Genomic DNA, 15,704 nt, shown 5'->3' on the forward strand with positions numbered 1-15,704 from the left:
CAGAGAGGTAAGCGTTAATGACCACCATCTGGGGGCTTGGGCTATTCATATGTACCTCGTGGATTTCCTACTTGTAATTTCTTTGGCCAACGGTGACCATTGCTACTAACCGCGTCATTTCACACTTGGGTACCAGCTACCCATTGAACCCACTGTAGAACCCGCCCCCCCACTTAAGGCCTGAGCACCTTTCGGACTGGGCGGCTCCTCAGCTCCCAGGAGCGCGGCCCGTCCCAAGCCACCCGCGCAGCTTCCTTCGGGACTGCGGAGGGAAGCCCTGCGCCCGGGTGTCCCCGCCGGGGGTTTCCGCGGCCCCGTGCGTCCTCGCGGGCGTGGGTGCGCCCCCCGCCGGCGCTCCTCGGGAACGCCGGGGCGGCCGCGGCCCTCCCCCGCCCCGCCCCCCACCCCAGGCCCCTCTCCTCCCGCCCTGCGGCCACCTCGGGGGCGAGGCAGCCCGGCGCGTGGGAGGGGACGGCGCGCCATTGGCTTGTGCGCCCAACTAGAGGAGGGACCAGCGCGGGCCGCCACGCTCGGCGAGCCCGGCAGCGCCGGAGAGCGGCCGGCCCTGCCCTGCCCGGCCGGGTCCTGCCCTGCCCGCGCGTCCTGCCCTGCTCTGCCCTGCCCTGCCCGCGCGGCGGCGGCGGCTGCGGAGCGATGTGAGGCGCCGCGGGCCGGAGCGTCCTCCGGACACGCCTGCTCCGCGAGCGCGGCGTCCCGCGCGCCAGGAACGTAAGTCCGCTCCCGCCGCCGCGAGCCTCGCACTTCCCCGCCGCCGCCTGCGCAGCTCCGCCGGGGGTGGGGGGGTGCTCCTCCGGCCGCGGCCCCGGGCTCCCGCGAGCGCCGGGGACCCCCTTCCCGGCTGCGCGGGCCGTACACGACGGCCCCCCCGGGCTGATCGTTCCCGGGGCGCGCAGACCCGGTGCCCCGTCTTCCCCCGACCCCGCTCTCGGCTCCTGCCATTGTGGCTGTTTATTTCGCCCCGGGGCTTCTCCCTTTCCCCGGCTCCGCGCTCGGCTTCCGAAGACAAACGGAAAGCAGTTTCGCCTTCGCCCGGGGCCGGCGGGGGTTCTCTGTCCCTTCCCCCCTCGATCGGTCCCTACCGCGCCCCCTCCTGCCTTTGTCTCCTGGCCCGGGGAGGAGTTCGCCCTGCAAACTTGCGAGTTCCTTGGGCTCCCGCCCACGGAGGGCCGCGGGGCAGAAGATGTGGCGGGGTTCTGGCTGCCTGCGGGTCTGGCCGGACCTTCTGGGGCGCGAGTGGGAACTGGCGAAATCGGGGTCCCCAGCTGCGCTGAGCCCCGGCCTCACAAAGTGGGGGGTGTGTCTGGAGTCCGGGCTTGACCGGGGACACTTCGCTGTGAGGGGTACAGGGGCGAGATCCGAGCCACGTTTGTGCCCAGACCAGAGATGGAGGGCCGAGCCCACGTCCCCGCTTGGTCGGTGGGGACCGAAGCGCAGGTGGATGCAGCCGTCCCTCCTCCCGGATTCACTGGAATCCGCGTGGGGCCTTTGCCTGGAACCGGGTGGACCGGGGCTTTATATGGTGGGCAAAAATGTCTCGTGCACATCTGGGGTGGGGTGGGCTGTGGAGGAGCCCCGAATGCGTGCCACCAGAGGTCCACCCCTACTACCCGGGACCAGACTTTCGCCTTGGGTCCCCTCCCTCTTCTTCTCCCCCCTGCCCAATGGCGGGGTCCGGTCATCTTGGCTGAAGGGGAGCAGGTCTCTCCGTGGGCCAGGGGAATGGAGGCGGGAGCTGGGCGAGGCCCTAAACTCCAGGCTGCCCCAAAGCTCAGCGCAGATGGTGAGGCCGCCTGGCAACCCCTCTGCTCGTACTTCCTGTTTCGTTTCTTTTAGACAAACTTTTCTAGACGGGGCACCGGCGGGGAGAAGGCCGGTGGCTGCCCATCCGACTGTGCAGTTCCTTGGATCCCCATCTCCTGAGACCTGTGGAAAGGGACCCCCGAAAGAGCTGCCTCCTGGTGGCTTCGTGGAAGAAGTGGGAGGGGCACTGCCCTTTGTCTGGAACAGATATTTTGTTTGTTGGGTTGTTGGGAAATAAGTGTATCCTCCAGGTCTCCATGTCTTCTCCGTGACGTGGACGGTCTCTCCCCTAATGTCCCCTGTGGTCATAGGAGCCAGTTACTCTGGCTTCTTTCCTGCAGGACTTCCAAATGTGGACTAGAGCCCAGATCTGGCTACCGCCAGAACATGTCCCTTGCTTTGACCTGTACCCGGTCCTAAGACGACTCCCATCCCAGACTGGCTCTGATAGCCCTCTTGGGTGGAGAGGCTGCCCGTCCAGGCCGGGGGCAGGAGGAGGAGGGGCCAGGAGAGAACCCGGATGTGCTCCCGGCTTGGTCTCCCTCTTCTTTACATTCACTTTGATTGGGCAAAGTGCCCATGAGTAGGACACTTAAGAATGATGAATCAAGCACAGGTCCAGGCACTTGGGGAGCCAGCTGGCAACAGAAGGAAGACCAGGGTCTCATGAAGCTAATATTAGCTCCTGAATACAGGCGAGGAAACTACATAACAGATAAATTAGGCATGGTGCCCGCCAGAAGTCCCAGCACCCAGGAGGCTGGGGCAGGAAAACAAAATCTTGAGTTTGAGGCCAGTCTGAGCTACACAGGTAGATTTGAAGAGAGAGGGGGAGGGGAGGAGAGAGGAAAGGAGAGGCAATTGAGAGAAGAAAGCAGCACTATAATGTACTGGGAGGTTAGCAGAAAGTGTTGAGGGTGGGGTGTTGAGGCCAGGCTGATGTTCTGTTAAAAGGGGGTTTAAGGCCTGGGTGTGGTAGCGCCATACCTTTAATCTCAGCACTTGGGAAGCAGAGGTAGGAGGACCGATTGCTGTGAGTTTGAGGCCACCCTGAGACTACATAGTGAATTCCCGGTCGGCCTGGGCTAGAATGAGACCCTACCTCAGAAAAAGAAAAGGGGGAGGGGTGTCAAGGGAAGGTTTTCTGATCCTGTGCCTTCAGCTGGAAGGGGCAATGCCTGCGGAGTGTGGGGTTGGAAAGAGATAGGAGGCTAGGCTGGCTGGTAAGTGATGGACCCCCTACTTCACAGATGAAAGAAGCAGTGCTCAGGATAGGAGACCCCAGGACACCCAACCCAGGAGCAGTAGCTGCAGAGTGTGTTTGTGTGTGTGTGTGGAGGGGGGGGTTCTTGAGGGGACACCCCTTGGGCTCTGCATCTCAAGCATAGGCTGGGCCCCTTCCATAGCCATGCCCACGGGGCACACAGAGGCAGCCACAGTGGCTCAGTGCTTGGGAGTGCCTAGTCTCCCAGGACGGCACAACCTCTCCCTGCCTGCCTTAAAACCCAGCACTGTTGGGCATTTACTACCAAACAAACCGTTCTGAGTGTTTTGGGGCAACTTCTCATTAGAAGAAGTCATAGCACCCATTTAACAGAGGTGGAAACCAAGCCCCAGAGGCAGAGTCAGTATGTGAGCTGTCCTTCTGAGGGTTGACTTGCCCTGCTAACCGCCAAGCCGGAGCCCAGATGGGGAAGAGGTGCCCTCAGCCTCTGACTGGGGGGTCCTGCCCTGAGGGAGACATTGCCCCCATTGCTCCCTGAGACAGCTAACGGCTTTGGGGGAAGTTGGCTCACCGGTGGAGCTGGCCTTCAAGGAAGCTTACCGCTTTCCTTCCCTTTTTTCCCCTCAAGTTCCTGAGCAGCTCGGGTGGGGGCGGGGCTGTGAGAGCGGAAGCCGGGCTGTCCTGACTGATGACAGCTCCCGGGCCCGGGGGAGGCTGCCCGCTCCGAGTTGAGAAGGACAGGAGTTCTTCCCGCGCCCTGCCCTTTGCAAGTGACAGTACGACAGGTGGCCAGTGAGTGGTGGCCCCTGTGTGAGAAGCCTCCTTCCCAAAAGGCTGAGGCTTCAGACCCCTGGGCCAGGCCCCCTGGGGATGTGACTCCCGCCTGGGAACCCTCCCCAGTGCAGCGGGGGGGGGTGTGTTTATTTTTATCCCTGGAGCTCTGGACTTTTCTTATGCCCCTCTGGAAATTGGTCATCTTCCAAAGACAAGCAGTGGTGGGAAGATGGAGTAACGACTGTGTCTCCTGGCATAGTGGGGTGGCAGGAGGGGATGGGGGTGGGGTGGGTGAGCAGGGCCTGGCCTTGGCTGGAGTGGGGATGGATCCAGGCTGGCCAAGCTTAACCTGGGGCAAGCCCTGGAGACCACATTCCCACATCCGACACCGCTACTCCTGTAGGATGGCCCCTGGCTCACCGTGCTGGCCAAGTGTGGCTGTGACCTCGGCTGTCCTGACTCCGAGCCCAGTGACCCAGGGTATCCCCAGCCTCCCAGTGGCAGAGCAGGTCCCCCCCCTGCACGGGCTGTTTCTTCACTCCACTGCTTTGTTTCTGGTGTGAGGTTTGTACCATGGTCTCTAGACTCTCTCACATCTCTCTGCTGGGCCCCTCTTAGCACCCTCACCTGGCCTCCTGGAGAACTATCTGCCTGAGGTCCCCAGCCGAGTGCGAACCTGGTCATGAACATGGTGCTCGTACCCCACTCTTCATGATGGTGGTGGTGGATTCTTGGCTAGGCTGTTAGAGCCCTAGATCACTGGGAAGCCCCCAAAGATAACACCAGTGATGTGGGCTCTGAGCCCCAGGGACAGAGCCTCGCTGGCCCTCTCTCTGTCCCCTAACGGTGTGTGTCTTGCTGCCTACCTTGGGTGCAACCTGGTCCCAGACGCCCTGCTGGCTCTTCTGGGCCAGTGCAATCACAGCACCATGTGTTCCAAGCTGTGGCACCAGCTCTTTCGGTTCTTTGGACATAATAAAGCCATACCCAAGGAGATGTCAGGCACTAGGGACGTGCGGGGGCATCCAAGAGTAGATACCTCGAATTCCATGCTAAGTCACTTGTGTCTCAGTTTTCTCATCTGTAAAATGGAGTGAAAATACTGCCATTATCACAGTCTCTGGTGGGAACTCCAGGGGGATTCCCGAGATGGCTGTGTTGGCCACTGTCCCCAGCCAGGGCAGATGTGTGGGCAGCTGTCACCGTCAGCAGAAAGGAAGCCTGCTTTGGGAAGGAAGTGGCTCCTTGGCTGAAGTGCGAGGTAGTGGTGACTGCCCCTGAGTCACCGAGGCCCGGCTGTGGATGTGTTGGGTCCTTCCCCTCTTCCTCCTGTCCTTCCTGGAGGCAGGATTCCCAAGGCAGCCCTCCTGGGTCCTGCCTCCCTGTAGGGATGTCTCTGTAGTCCATCTGTTTCTATGGCAACCAGGCTTCCCAGGAAGGATGGGGAAGTCCTCCAGGATGGGCATGGGAACGATGCCCTTACCCTCTTGGGCCTGCTGCCCAGGGCTTTGTCTGGACAGGTACCCACTGGCAACGTTATTCATCACTATCCTCTATGGGGCATAGACAAGATGCCTGCCTCTCTGCTGCGTTTCCACTGGGGCGCAGCACAAAATTCACCAGCTGAGGGATGGAGAAATGTCTTAGGAGTTAAGGCACTTGCCTGCAAAGTCTAAGGATATGGGCTCGATTCCCCAGTACACACGTAAGCCAGATGCATATAGTGGCACCTGCATCTGGAGTTTGTTTGCAGTGGCTAGAGGCCCTGATGAGCCCATTCTCTCCCTCTCTCTCTCTCTCTCTCTGTGTGTGTGTGTGTGTGTGTGTGTGTGTGCGTGTGTGTGTGTGTGTGTGTCTGTCTGCCTTGTGTCTCAAAGGAATAAATTTATTTAAAAAATATTTTAAAGTTTATTTTAATGTTTTATTTGTTTATTTGGGAGAGAGAGAGAGGGAGGGAGAAAGAGAGAGAGAATGAAGCAGCTAAAGAGAAAGAATGGGCACGTCAGGGCCTGTAGCCCTGCAAAAGAACTCCAGACATATGCTCCACCTGGTAGATCAGGCTTACATGGGTTCTGGGGAATCAAACCTGGGTCCTTTGGCTTTGCAGGCAAGTGCCTTAATCGCCAAGCCATTCCTCCAGCCCCAAAATGTGTATTGTTGCTGTTTAAAATCACCAGTTGATGGGCTGAAGAGATGGCTTAGCAGTTAAGGCATTTACCTACAAAGCCAAAGGACCCAGGTTCAATTCTCCAGGACCCACATTAACCACATGCACAAGGGGGCACATGCATCTGAAGTTTGTTTGCAGTGGCTGGAGGCCCTGGCATGCCTGTTCTCTCTCCTTCTCCCTCTTTCTCTCTGTCAAATAAACAAATTAAAAAAATAAATAAATAAAAACCACCAGCTGAGTAGAAGCCATGCGATCCCATAGACTCAGAGAGGCTAAGTCACTTTCCTGAGGGGACAGTGCAGTAAAGATAGTTGAGCTTAAAATTCAACTTTCCCCAGTCATTAAGAATGTGCAGCTGGGCATGGTAGTGCATGCCTTTAATCCCAGTACTTGGGAGGCAGAGGTAGGAGGATCATGGTAAGTTCGAGGCTAGCCTGAGACAATAGAGTAAGTTCAAGATCAGTCTGGACTAGAATAACACCCTACCTTGAAGGAAAAAATAAAGAAAACAATGTGCCCTCACCTTTTCCTGATCACTGTCCTCCTGAGAAGTCCCTCTCTTCTAGGCTTGGGTCACCCAGTCTCCTGGAGTCTGTAGTACCTGGAAGGCACTGTTGTCATTGGGTCTTGTTCCGTGGGTGCAACTGCTGTCCCAAGGCTACCTGCCCCTTAGAGAGTAGCCAGATGGGGAGGCAGTCTTGCCTCATCATCATGCCTCTCTCCTGCTCCGGTCACCAGCCTGCACTGGCAGTTTCGGGCCCCTGGGTCTCAGGTCGTGGCCTGTCCAGTGTGCGTAGAAGCAGAGCCCACCCTCCGGGACAGAGGGCACTGCTGTGAGAAGGAAGCGCTGGCTGCCAAGGAGGCTGGCAGGGACAGCAGGCCAGTCACATGAACTCTGTTCTGAGCCTAAGGTCTGTCCCAGGGGCCACTCTCACCCTCTCCCTGCAGCAGAGCATGTGGGTGAAGGACTGGCACTGCTTCCCACCCCATCGCCATCAGCCTTGGGCACAGGAGACCCAGCGGCCCTCAAAAGCAGCTGGAAAGGCAGGAAGTGGGCAAGCATGACTGGCGAACCCTTCCCAGTGCGTGACTAAATGAGGAAAGAGAGGGAAGTAGGAGGCAGGGCACCTGGTCTGCCCAAGGGAACCCATCTGCACCTCTGGAAGGCGGGTGTTCCTGTTCCCTCCATGTCGTGGGGGAAACTGAGGCTGAGAGTGTTACAATGACTTACCCAAAGCCTACAGCTGGTCAGGGGTCAAACCAAGATTCAAAGCCAGGTTTACTGGCCCCAAAGCCAGTGTGTGGCCACAGTGCCGGGGGGGGGGGCAGAATTGGGTGGGTGGTATGTGTGTGTGGGGGGAATGGGAAACCCTCAGGCTAAGGCAGCAGTGTTGAATGTGAAGAGAGGTCAAGGAAAGCTCAGGGGCTACGTGTATGATTTGACTCTGGGCCGGTGGCTATGGGGGCTGCAGGGCCCAATCCTGGTGGTAGGGACAGACCTTAGGGCTCAGAACAGTTCATGTGACAGGTGTGGGGTCTCCCTCAGAGATAGAGGTCAAGGTCCTAGTCTCCCAAAGTTCCCTTTGTGGGAGGTGAGCTCAGCTGCTGGGTTGGACTCAGGACAAGCCCCGTGCATCCTTTAGCCAAGGTGCCCGGCATGACAGCGGTGCCTGTGGGTGAGGTAGCCCACCCTTGAGTGCCAGCCCAGGCCCGGGGCAGAGGAAGGCCATGTTCCTCCAGCTGGGACACTTCCAGCCCAACAAAAAGGCCATGGTGCCCCCAGCCTTGTGCCAGGGGACGGGGGTCTGGTGGCTTGGCCCCCGAGGACAGTCTCTGGGTCTTCTCATCCTCCATCTAGAACCACTGCCTTGGGGGCTTCAGTTGGTGGTGGTGGTGGGGTTCTGGGGAAGATGGCAGGGTCCCAATAAGTGCTGCCTTCTCCGGATGTCAGGGCAGAGCATTGCATTTTTCTCCCAGTATGTCACCTGCTGGCAGGGAGACAGGCACAGAGGTTAAGTGGCTCGCCCAGAGGCCCAGCAGAACCACCCTAGATCCAGGACAGCAGCTAGGGCAGTGGCTAGTCGCTGAGCCTTGGGTCCTTGCCCCAGAAGTCATGTTAGGAAACCCTCTCAGCCGGGGACCTCGCTTCTCCTTGGATCGGCTCTCAGGAAGTCAGGTGGCTGTCCCAGATTCCCGGTGTTCTCACCGCTCAGAGGGAGGAGTGACTTGTGCTCAAGGTGTGAGTCAGCCCCCTCCCTAAACCAGGTGAGCTCCTCTGGTGTCCTGCCACCCTGAACCTGGCACAAGGTGGGCCCCTCTGGCTGCGTTCTTTTCCTTCCAATGCGTGTGGGTGTGGCTGTGAGTGCCCCGAGGAGGAGAGGGGCCAGCATAGAGGCCAAGTTCAGCCAAGTGTTGGCAGGGGCATGGAAGAGCCGGGACATGTATACCTTGTGGGAGGGGTGTGCCATGTCCTGTCTGCTCTGGATGTCATGTGACACTGTCGTGGAGTTCCGCGTGGACTTGCTGCCACAGCCCCATTCTGGGCGTGTGCCTTAGAGACAGGGAATTGTGCGGTGTCGCCAAACGGACGCCGATGCTAACGTGGAAAGCTGGGAACGACCAGATGTCCCTCACCTGGTACATATGTCCCACCCGTGGAATACTGCTGGGCACCAACAAAGAATGTGTGGTTGGGACCCTGCGCTTAGGTGAGTCTTGGAGGCATTCAGCTACAGGGGAGAAGCCAGGTGCCCAATGTCACACATTGTGGTTTTGTTTGTCATGTGTGAAAATAAAGCAGACGAGGCTACAGTGGTGGACACCAGATCTCAGCTGCTGGGAGTGGGGACGAGGGTGTAGCTGGGACATCACGAGGGAATCTGAGGTCATGTCCTGACCTGAGGATGGAGGTGATGTAAGCTATCGGGGGGGGGGGGGGCGCTCATGTTTGAGGTATACATTAAAATGAAAGGTCAACGCAGAGGCATGAGGGTGGGGCGGGTGACATCTGAGGCGTCCCCTCCTGAGGGGTGGCCAAGGACTTCTCAGGCTCTTGCATGTAGCCTGGCCAGGCCATGGGAGGGTTAGGGCTGCCCAGGTGGAGTCAGAAGAGAGTGGTGGCCAGCAGCTGAGGAGCTGAGACCCCACCAGGAAGGGGATGATTAGAAGATCTCGTTTCCCCAAGTGTGCCTGGCCCCTACCTCAGTGCTAAGTGCCTCAGTGTGGAGCATGGTGGCCTTTGGGGGCCTCAGCAACATTGCCTGCACCCTAGTCATGTGTGGGAGGAAAAGTCTAGCTATTTACCTCACAGATAACACACAAGGCCCATGGCTTGGTGGGGTGGCGGGAGGCATGTGGCCCAGACCACGCCGGCTCTGCAGGCCCAGGGGTGATTTATGCTGTCATTTCCAAGGGAGGTCTGCTAGGCCATTTCCTACTGGATCTGGAGACATTTCCTGGGACTCGTAGGGACACAGCACTAGGCAGCAGGTGGCCTGGCAGAGGACAGGCCCTGGCTGAGAATAGGGATGGTCTTCTAGTCTTGCTGGAGGGTGGCCGTGGGTGGACATGAGATGCTGGGCACACGGTACCACTGGGATGCAGGTGGGGCATTGTCGGGGGCAGTGCTTTTCAGGCTGCTCTCTGAACCCTGGAGGGCAGAATGAACACTAGGAGTACCCACCCTTCCTGTGATTCACGGAGACTGGCCACTTGGGGGCCAACTCAGGCCTTTCCCTATTCTCCATATCCTGGCTTTTCTTCCAGACTGTGACGGCTGAAGACAGGACAGGTACACAGCTCATCTTGGCCTCCAGCACAGTGCCAGGCCCACAGTACGTACCCAGGACTTTAGCCTGAGGGGTGTTGGGGATGGCCTGGGCTGAGGCTGAGGAAGATCATTGTGGGCATGGTGGCCAGTGCCCTGCAGCTGTCCCGCCCCCCCCACCCCCCGGGTCCTGGAAGAGGAAGGAGCCCATGGGCGGAGTGACATGGGAAGGAGGGAGGCTTGCTGGCAGTGAGATTGCCTGGGCCGGTCCTTGGCATCTAGAGCCCAGCTCAGAAGCCCCACTCTTAAGTGTAACCCTCTCTTCCCCTCTGAACCCCCTTTAGTCAAGGGTTTCATCTAGGCCAGAATACCTTTTCTGGGTTCCCCAGGCTCTTCTAGGGATGACTGTAAGGTCCCATCCAGCCCAGTTGCCTGCATCCTTCTCAACCCATTTTAGAGATGAGGAAACTGAGGCAGCTGTGCTCTTTCTGCTCCCAGGCAGGAACAGTGGCTGAGACTGTTGTCCTCCCCCATGTCTCTCCACAGAGCCTGTCCTGCAGGACACCATGGCGGCCAAGCAGCCCCCACCGCTCATGAAGAAGCACAGCCAGACAGACCTTGTGAGCCGCCTGAAGACCCGGAAGATCCTGGGCGTGGGTGGGGAGGATGACGACGGGGAGGTGCACCGCTCCAAGGTGGGTGAGCTGTGCTGGAAGGAGCAGCAGGGACCATAGCGCATGGGGTCCTAGGGCTTCTCTCCTTTTTAAGCAATGCCCCAGGGGCTGGAGAGATGGCTTAGTTCACGCACTTGCCTGCAAAGCCAAAGGACCCAGGTTTGATTCCCTAGGTCCCACGTAAGCCAAATGCACAAGGAGGCGCACGCATCTGTAGTTCATTTGCAGCAGATGGAGGCCCTGGCGTGTCTATGCTCTCTCTGTGTCTGTCTCTGCCTATTTCTCTCTCAAAAAAAAAAAAAAAGTAAAATATTTTTAAAAAGAAAGAAACACCCAGGGTGGAAAGATGGCTTAGTGGTTAAGGTACTTGCCTGCAAAGCCAAAGGAGCCGGGCTCAATTCCACATGACCCACTAAGCCTGATGCACAATGCATCTGGAACTCATGTGCAGTGGCTGTAGACCCTAGCATGCCCATATTCTCTTTATTATTCATTCTCTCTCTCTGCCTCTTTCCCTCAAATAAATAAGTTAAAAAGTAAAATATTTTAAAAAGAAGAGAAAAGCTCCCCACAGACAGCAGGGTATAGCCATAAAAGCAGCAGTTTCGTGGAGTGAGCCCAGCACCTCCATTGCAGGTGTAGAAACTGCTTTGTGAATGGTGACTCTCACCAACACTGGCTGTTGTATTGACTATGAGCCCATTATATAGATGAGAATGCTAAGGCTTATGAGGGTAAGTGACTTGCTTGAGATTACACCAGCCATCAACAGAACCAGTCTCTGAGTCCATGGCGGGCACACCTGGGCATTCTCCATTTCTCTTGAACTGTATGCCAAAGGAGGCTCCAGGAGAGGGGACAGCTTCAGTGTAACTTCTCAGCCCAGGGCAAGGAGAGGTGCCCTGGCCAGGAGTGGGTGTGCACAGGTACAGCAAGGAGAGGGCAGGGTGCTAAGAGCCTGTCCCGATACCTCTGTCCCATGTGCGCAGATCAGCCAGGTCTTGGGCAATGAGATCAAGTTCACTGTGCGGGAGCCTTTGGGACTCAGGTGAGTGCTGTGAAGGTGCCGTGTTTGGGGGCAGAATTGTGTGTGTGGGGGGGTGGTATATGAGGCCTCAGTGTGCCACCCTTTCTCAAACCTCCCCCAACCCAGTCATGAGGGCTTCAAAGTGGGGATGGGGTGGGGGGGTGTCCCCTGGGACCTGGGGCTAGCAGGGGTCTGGTTCTGACCACCTTCTCTGCCCCTCCCCAGGCTCTGGCAGTTTCTTTCTGCTGTGCTTTTCACTGGCATGGCCATCATGGTGAGTTCCCTGCCCTCACCTTACGACTGGGCCCCGCGGGTGGGTATGTCCTGTGCTTACCAGCTGGTGGGACTCCACACCCAGAACTAGACTGAGGTCCCGGGTGTGCCCCCAGCTCTCCAGTGGACCCCCCGAGCTGCCTCTCAATACTGTCGCCACAGTCCCTGTGTCAGGCCCTGTCTCTGGCTCTTGCTCTCCCACAGAGCAGAGGGGTGGGAGGGGCAACGAAGTCCTGCCCTGGGGACCCCCGGCCTTGCCACAGCATTCGACCAGCCCAGCCTGAGCTCCTCTGCTGCCCACAGGCGCTCGCTCTTCCCGACCAGCTGTTCGATGTGGTATTTGATGGGGTGGAGGTCACCAGCAAGACGCCCATCCGCCTTTATGGTGGCGCCCTCCTCAGTGAGTATTGCTAGGTGGACTGTGGGGTGAGGAGGAGGCGGGGAGGCATAGAGGGGCCCAAGAGAACACAGGCGGGCAGCCTTGCTCTGGCACTGGGGGATCCTTTGTTTGTTCTGGGGGCCCTGGAGCCCCTCTTCTTCCTCTTGTTTCTGCTGGGCGTGTGCTGCCACCTTGTGGCAGTTTGTGGAATTCACCAGGTTGGTCACCTTCCCTCTGGTGCGTGACGGCCCTGGGCATTGTGGCTGAGGGGTGAAAGGAGCCTAGGTCCTGCCTTCCACCTAGGCCTAGGGGAGAAGGCAGACTCCGTACAGCGTCACGCAGATGCCCCCAACTCCATCTCTGGCCCCAAGGCCTTTGAATCACTTGTTTGCTCTCTTGTCTTACACAGTGGCTGTTGGGAAACTGAGTTAGTTTTTAAAGTTCAACACAAGTCTCATATCCCTCCCCGTCCCTTCTGCCTTCGGAATAAAGCCGTGGCGCCTCTGCCTGACACTCAAAAGTCTTACGTGGTGGAGTGAAACCCTCCTGCCACAGTGACCTCCCCCTACTGCGGAGAAGAGCCCTGGCTCCAGCCACACCTATGAGGCCCGCTCCGTAGCTTCAGAAGGCCACCGAGCCTTTGCGTATACAGTTTCTCCAGCCCTGTGCCAATTGGACTTCTGCTCGAGGGCCAGTGGCTGTAGCAACAGAACTGGAGTGTAGTGTCAGGATGCTGTCATCCACTGAGCGCATGCGCGCACACACACACACACACACACACACACACACACACACACACACGGGCATGTCTGGAGTACAAAGTGTAAGAGGCCAAGGTGACAGTTCTCTCACTAAAACACCAGGCCCAGTCCACTTCTCTGGCGAGTACTTTCCAGTCCTGCCTGAGCGAGTGTTTTGTCTCCAGGGCCTCCGATTAGGAACCCACAGCTCTCAGCCCTCAGTGTGACCATGTGAGCTCCTCAACGCAGAATTCACAGGACAGAACGAGCCAGTGGGGAGAGCAGATTCGGGGGGGGGGGGGCTTGGAAATGAGAGAAGAGTAGGACCTGGAGGGAAGGAGGGAGTTTTGAACTGAGGAGAAGGCGTTGCAGGGATCCCGAGGCCCAGGCCGTCTCCAGTGGGTGGGTGGAGGTATAGGCTCTGGGGCCATGGGTCCGGCCCATGCTCTGCTGGTTCCTGTCCCTGCCGCAGGCATCTCCCTCATCATGTGGAATGCACTCTACACGGCCGAGAAGGTCATCATCCGCTGGACTCTCCTCACAGAAGCCTGCTACTTTGGGGTGCAGTTCTTGGGTAGGTAGTGAGGGGGTCTGGTGGTAAGGTGTACCCTTTTAGCTGGCCACTGGGACTCCAAGGGCATGATGGGAAACCTGCTTGTGGGGAGTACGGGGGGGGGGGTGGTTGGACAGACTTTTGTGTCCACCTGCCCACCTGTGTACACAGCCCTGCCATTAGCCCACAGCCTGGCCCCACCCGTGACCTCAGTGCCCTCTGGCTTCCTTCACAGTGGTCACTGCCACAGTAGCTGAGATGGGCCTCACGTCCCTGGGAACCCTGCTGCTCCTGGCCACGCGCCTGCTCTTCGTTGCTGTCTGCATCTACTACTATTACCAAGTCGGCCGGAAACCCAAGAAAGTGTAGCGGGCTGGGACCTGCCTGCCTGCCTGGCTTGGGGTGGCTGAGGGCCCTCACTCCCCTTGGGCCCCAGGCAGGCAGGGTGCAGGCACCTTCCTTCCAGTCCTCCGGGAGACTTCCTGGAGGGAGATGGAGGCTTCTTGGGCTTCTAGGGACGAAATGGCAGATTGGGGCGAAGCAGGGGCCTCGGGACCCCATGCCTCACCCCACACAGGGAAGTCTCCTTGTCTGGGCTCTCATGGCCTCCAGACTGAAAGAGTCTTGGTGGAGCGCCAGGGTGTGGGCCGAGCAGGTCAGTCACCTCTGCCAAGACCAGGAAGCCCTTGTCTCTCTGAGGCGCCACGTCCCCCCACCCCCTTCAGCCCAGCCCCAGCAATGGGTCTTGCTTCTCTCCATCTAGAAATGGGAGAACTTGACCTTGTGTCCCTCCCCAGTCTGGGCCTCCCATATGTGAGGCCTTCACCCCTGAACACGCACCTGCATGCGCACGCGCACACCTAACCAAGGCCAGCAGGTGGAGGTGCTGCCCTCACGGGGGTACCTCCTTTGGGCCGTTCCATGAGGAGTCGCTACTGGACAGAAGCCCCATTCCCACCCCTGATTTGCTCACTGGACCCTCTCTCAGGCTCCTGGGCACTCTGGTCCTCGGGTTGCCTGCACCACAGGCTTGGGTGAGACACTGTGCCTCCATCCCTGACAGGTGAGCACCAAGCAGGTGGGGGATCCTTGGAGGATCCTTGGAGGTGAGGGGTTTGTAGTCAAAGCAAAGCCAGGCAGTGGCATCTCCTTCACGCATCCTCCAAGACCAGTGTTCCTTTGGTTCAGTCCGTCACCAAGCCACTGTTCTTAGGGGTGGTGTGTGGGTCCACTGATGACCCTGAAGGTCTCTTGGGTAGAGCCTAGCACCCTCAGATTCTGCACACAGAAAGCAAACAGAAGTGGTTTAGTCAGTGTCCACTTGTGTCTCTTCCCTCCACATCCTTCAGAAGGTGACAGTGGCTGAAAATCCCTGGTATCTATGTGGCACCACCGCTTCTTCCTGGATCCCCACACTGTCCTCCCCAAGCAGCAAGGCATCTGAGCAGTGGCCACTCTGCAGACATGCAGAGAGAAGGGGCCTTCCAGAATGGGGCAGTCTTCCCCTGTCCACACAGGGCCTTGCAGCTGGCCCTCCAGACATGTCCCAATGACAGTGGCCTGTGTCTGGCAGATGGGGCGCCATGGTGGTCACACAGTAGAGGACAGGCTTGGTGTGGCCCAAGCTGCTGCTATAGCCATGCTCTAGCCCAGCAACACGCTGACCAGTGCCCTGAAGGGAGGCCCTTCCTGCTTTCCTGGCACCCACAGCTGCAGAGACCTGAGCAGGCCAAGGCTCTTCCACCTCCCGGCACTCCTTCAGCCACATGTTTGCCAGGCATGAAGATCTGGGGGCTCCATCCGTAGCAGTGATGTTCTTTTCCTCTTGGATCATCGGGGCACGTGGGTAGAGTCCCCAGTGAGGTGGGTGGGGAAGCAGAAGACAGGAGATGTGCTTGACTCTAGCCTTCCACAGTGCCCCTTGGAGTGGTGGCCAGGTCACGCTGGGCCATGGCTGACCAGCTGGAGCTTCCTAGTTACGTGGTAGAGACTTGGGGCCCCAGGGCCGAGGTCATACAGGGATCGGCCGGCAGGCATGTGGCCTGGGAGGATAGCACCCTAAGGCAGGGAGGACTCGCACTTGGGAAGGGGGCAGTGGCAGAGAGGAAGGCTGGGTGCGTCCACCCTGCATCGGAGCGCTGGGTGCCCCAGTCACCCCTCCTGCTTCCTCTCGCCAAGCTTCTGCCTCAGCCGCCTCTCCCAACCCTAGCCAAGACCACTTCTACTATGGTCACTATTTATTCTTTGTTCCTTTTTCTTTTTGTAAGAAAGCCACAAAAGAAAAACCCAGTTGTGAAACCAT

The 15,704-nt window shown here is 58.4% G+C and overlaps 1 protein-coding gene across 2 annotated transcripts; it reads left to right on the forward strand.

Annotated features, from left to right (window-relative positions):
- The first annotated feature begins 633 nt into the window (after window positions 1-633).
- Window positions 634-15,703, forward strand: Tp53i11 (tumor protein p53 inducible protein 11). 2 transcript variants are annotated; one of them, XM_045146134.1, is made up of 8 exons: window positions 634-729; window positions 9,756-9,823; window positions 10,303-10,451; window positions 11,420-11,478; window positions 11,683-11,731; window positions 12,034-12,130; window positions 13,322-13,423; window positions 13,638-15,703. In XM_045146134.1, the coding sequence occupies exons 3-8, from the start codon at window positions 10,323-10,325 to the stop codon at window positions 13,769-13,771; spliced, it is 570 nt and encodes a 189-aa protein (XP_045002069.1). In that variant the 5' UTR covers window positions 634-729; window positions 9,756-9,823; window positions 10,303-10,322; the 3' UTR covers window positions 13,772-15,703. The 2 variants fall into 2 exon arrangements, with proteins under 2 accessions (XP_045002069.1, XP_045002070.1); XM_045146135.1 differs by having other exon boundaries at window positions 670-729; window positions 10,291-10,451.
- Window position 15,704: the final 1 nt, after the last annotated feature.

This window comes from Jaculus jaculus, chromosome 1 (genome assembly GCF_020740685.1).
Source record: "Jaculus jaculus isolate mJacJac1 chromosome 1, mJacJac1.mat.Y.cur, whole genome shotgun sequence".
Classification (NCBI taxonomy): domain Eukaryota; kingdom Metazoa; phylum Chordata; class Mammalia; order Rodentia; family Dipodidae; genus Jaculus; species Jaculus jaculus.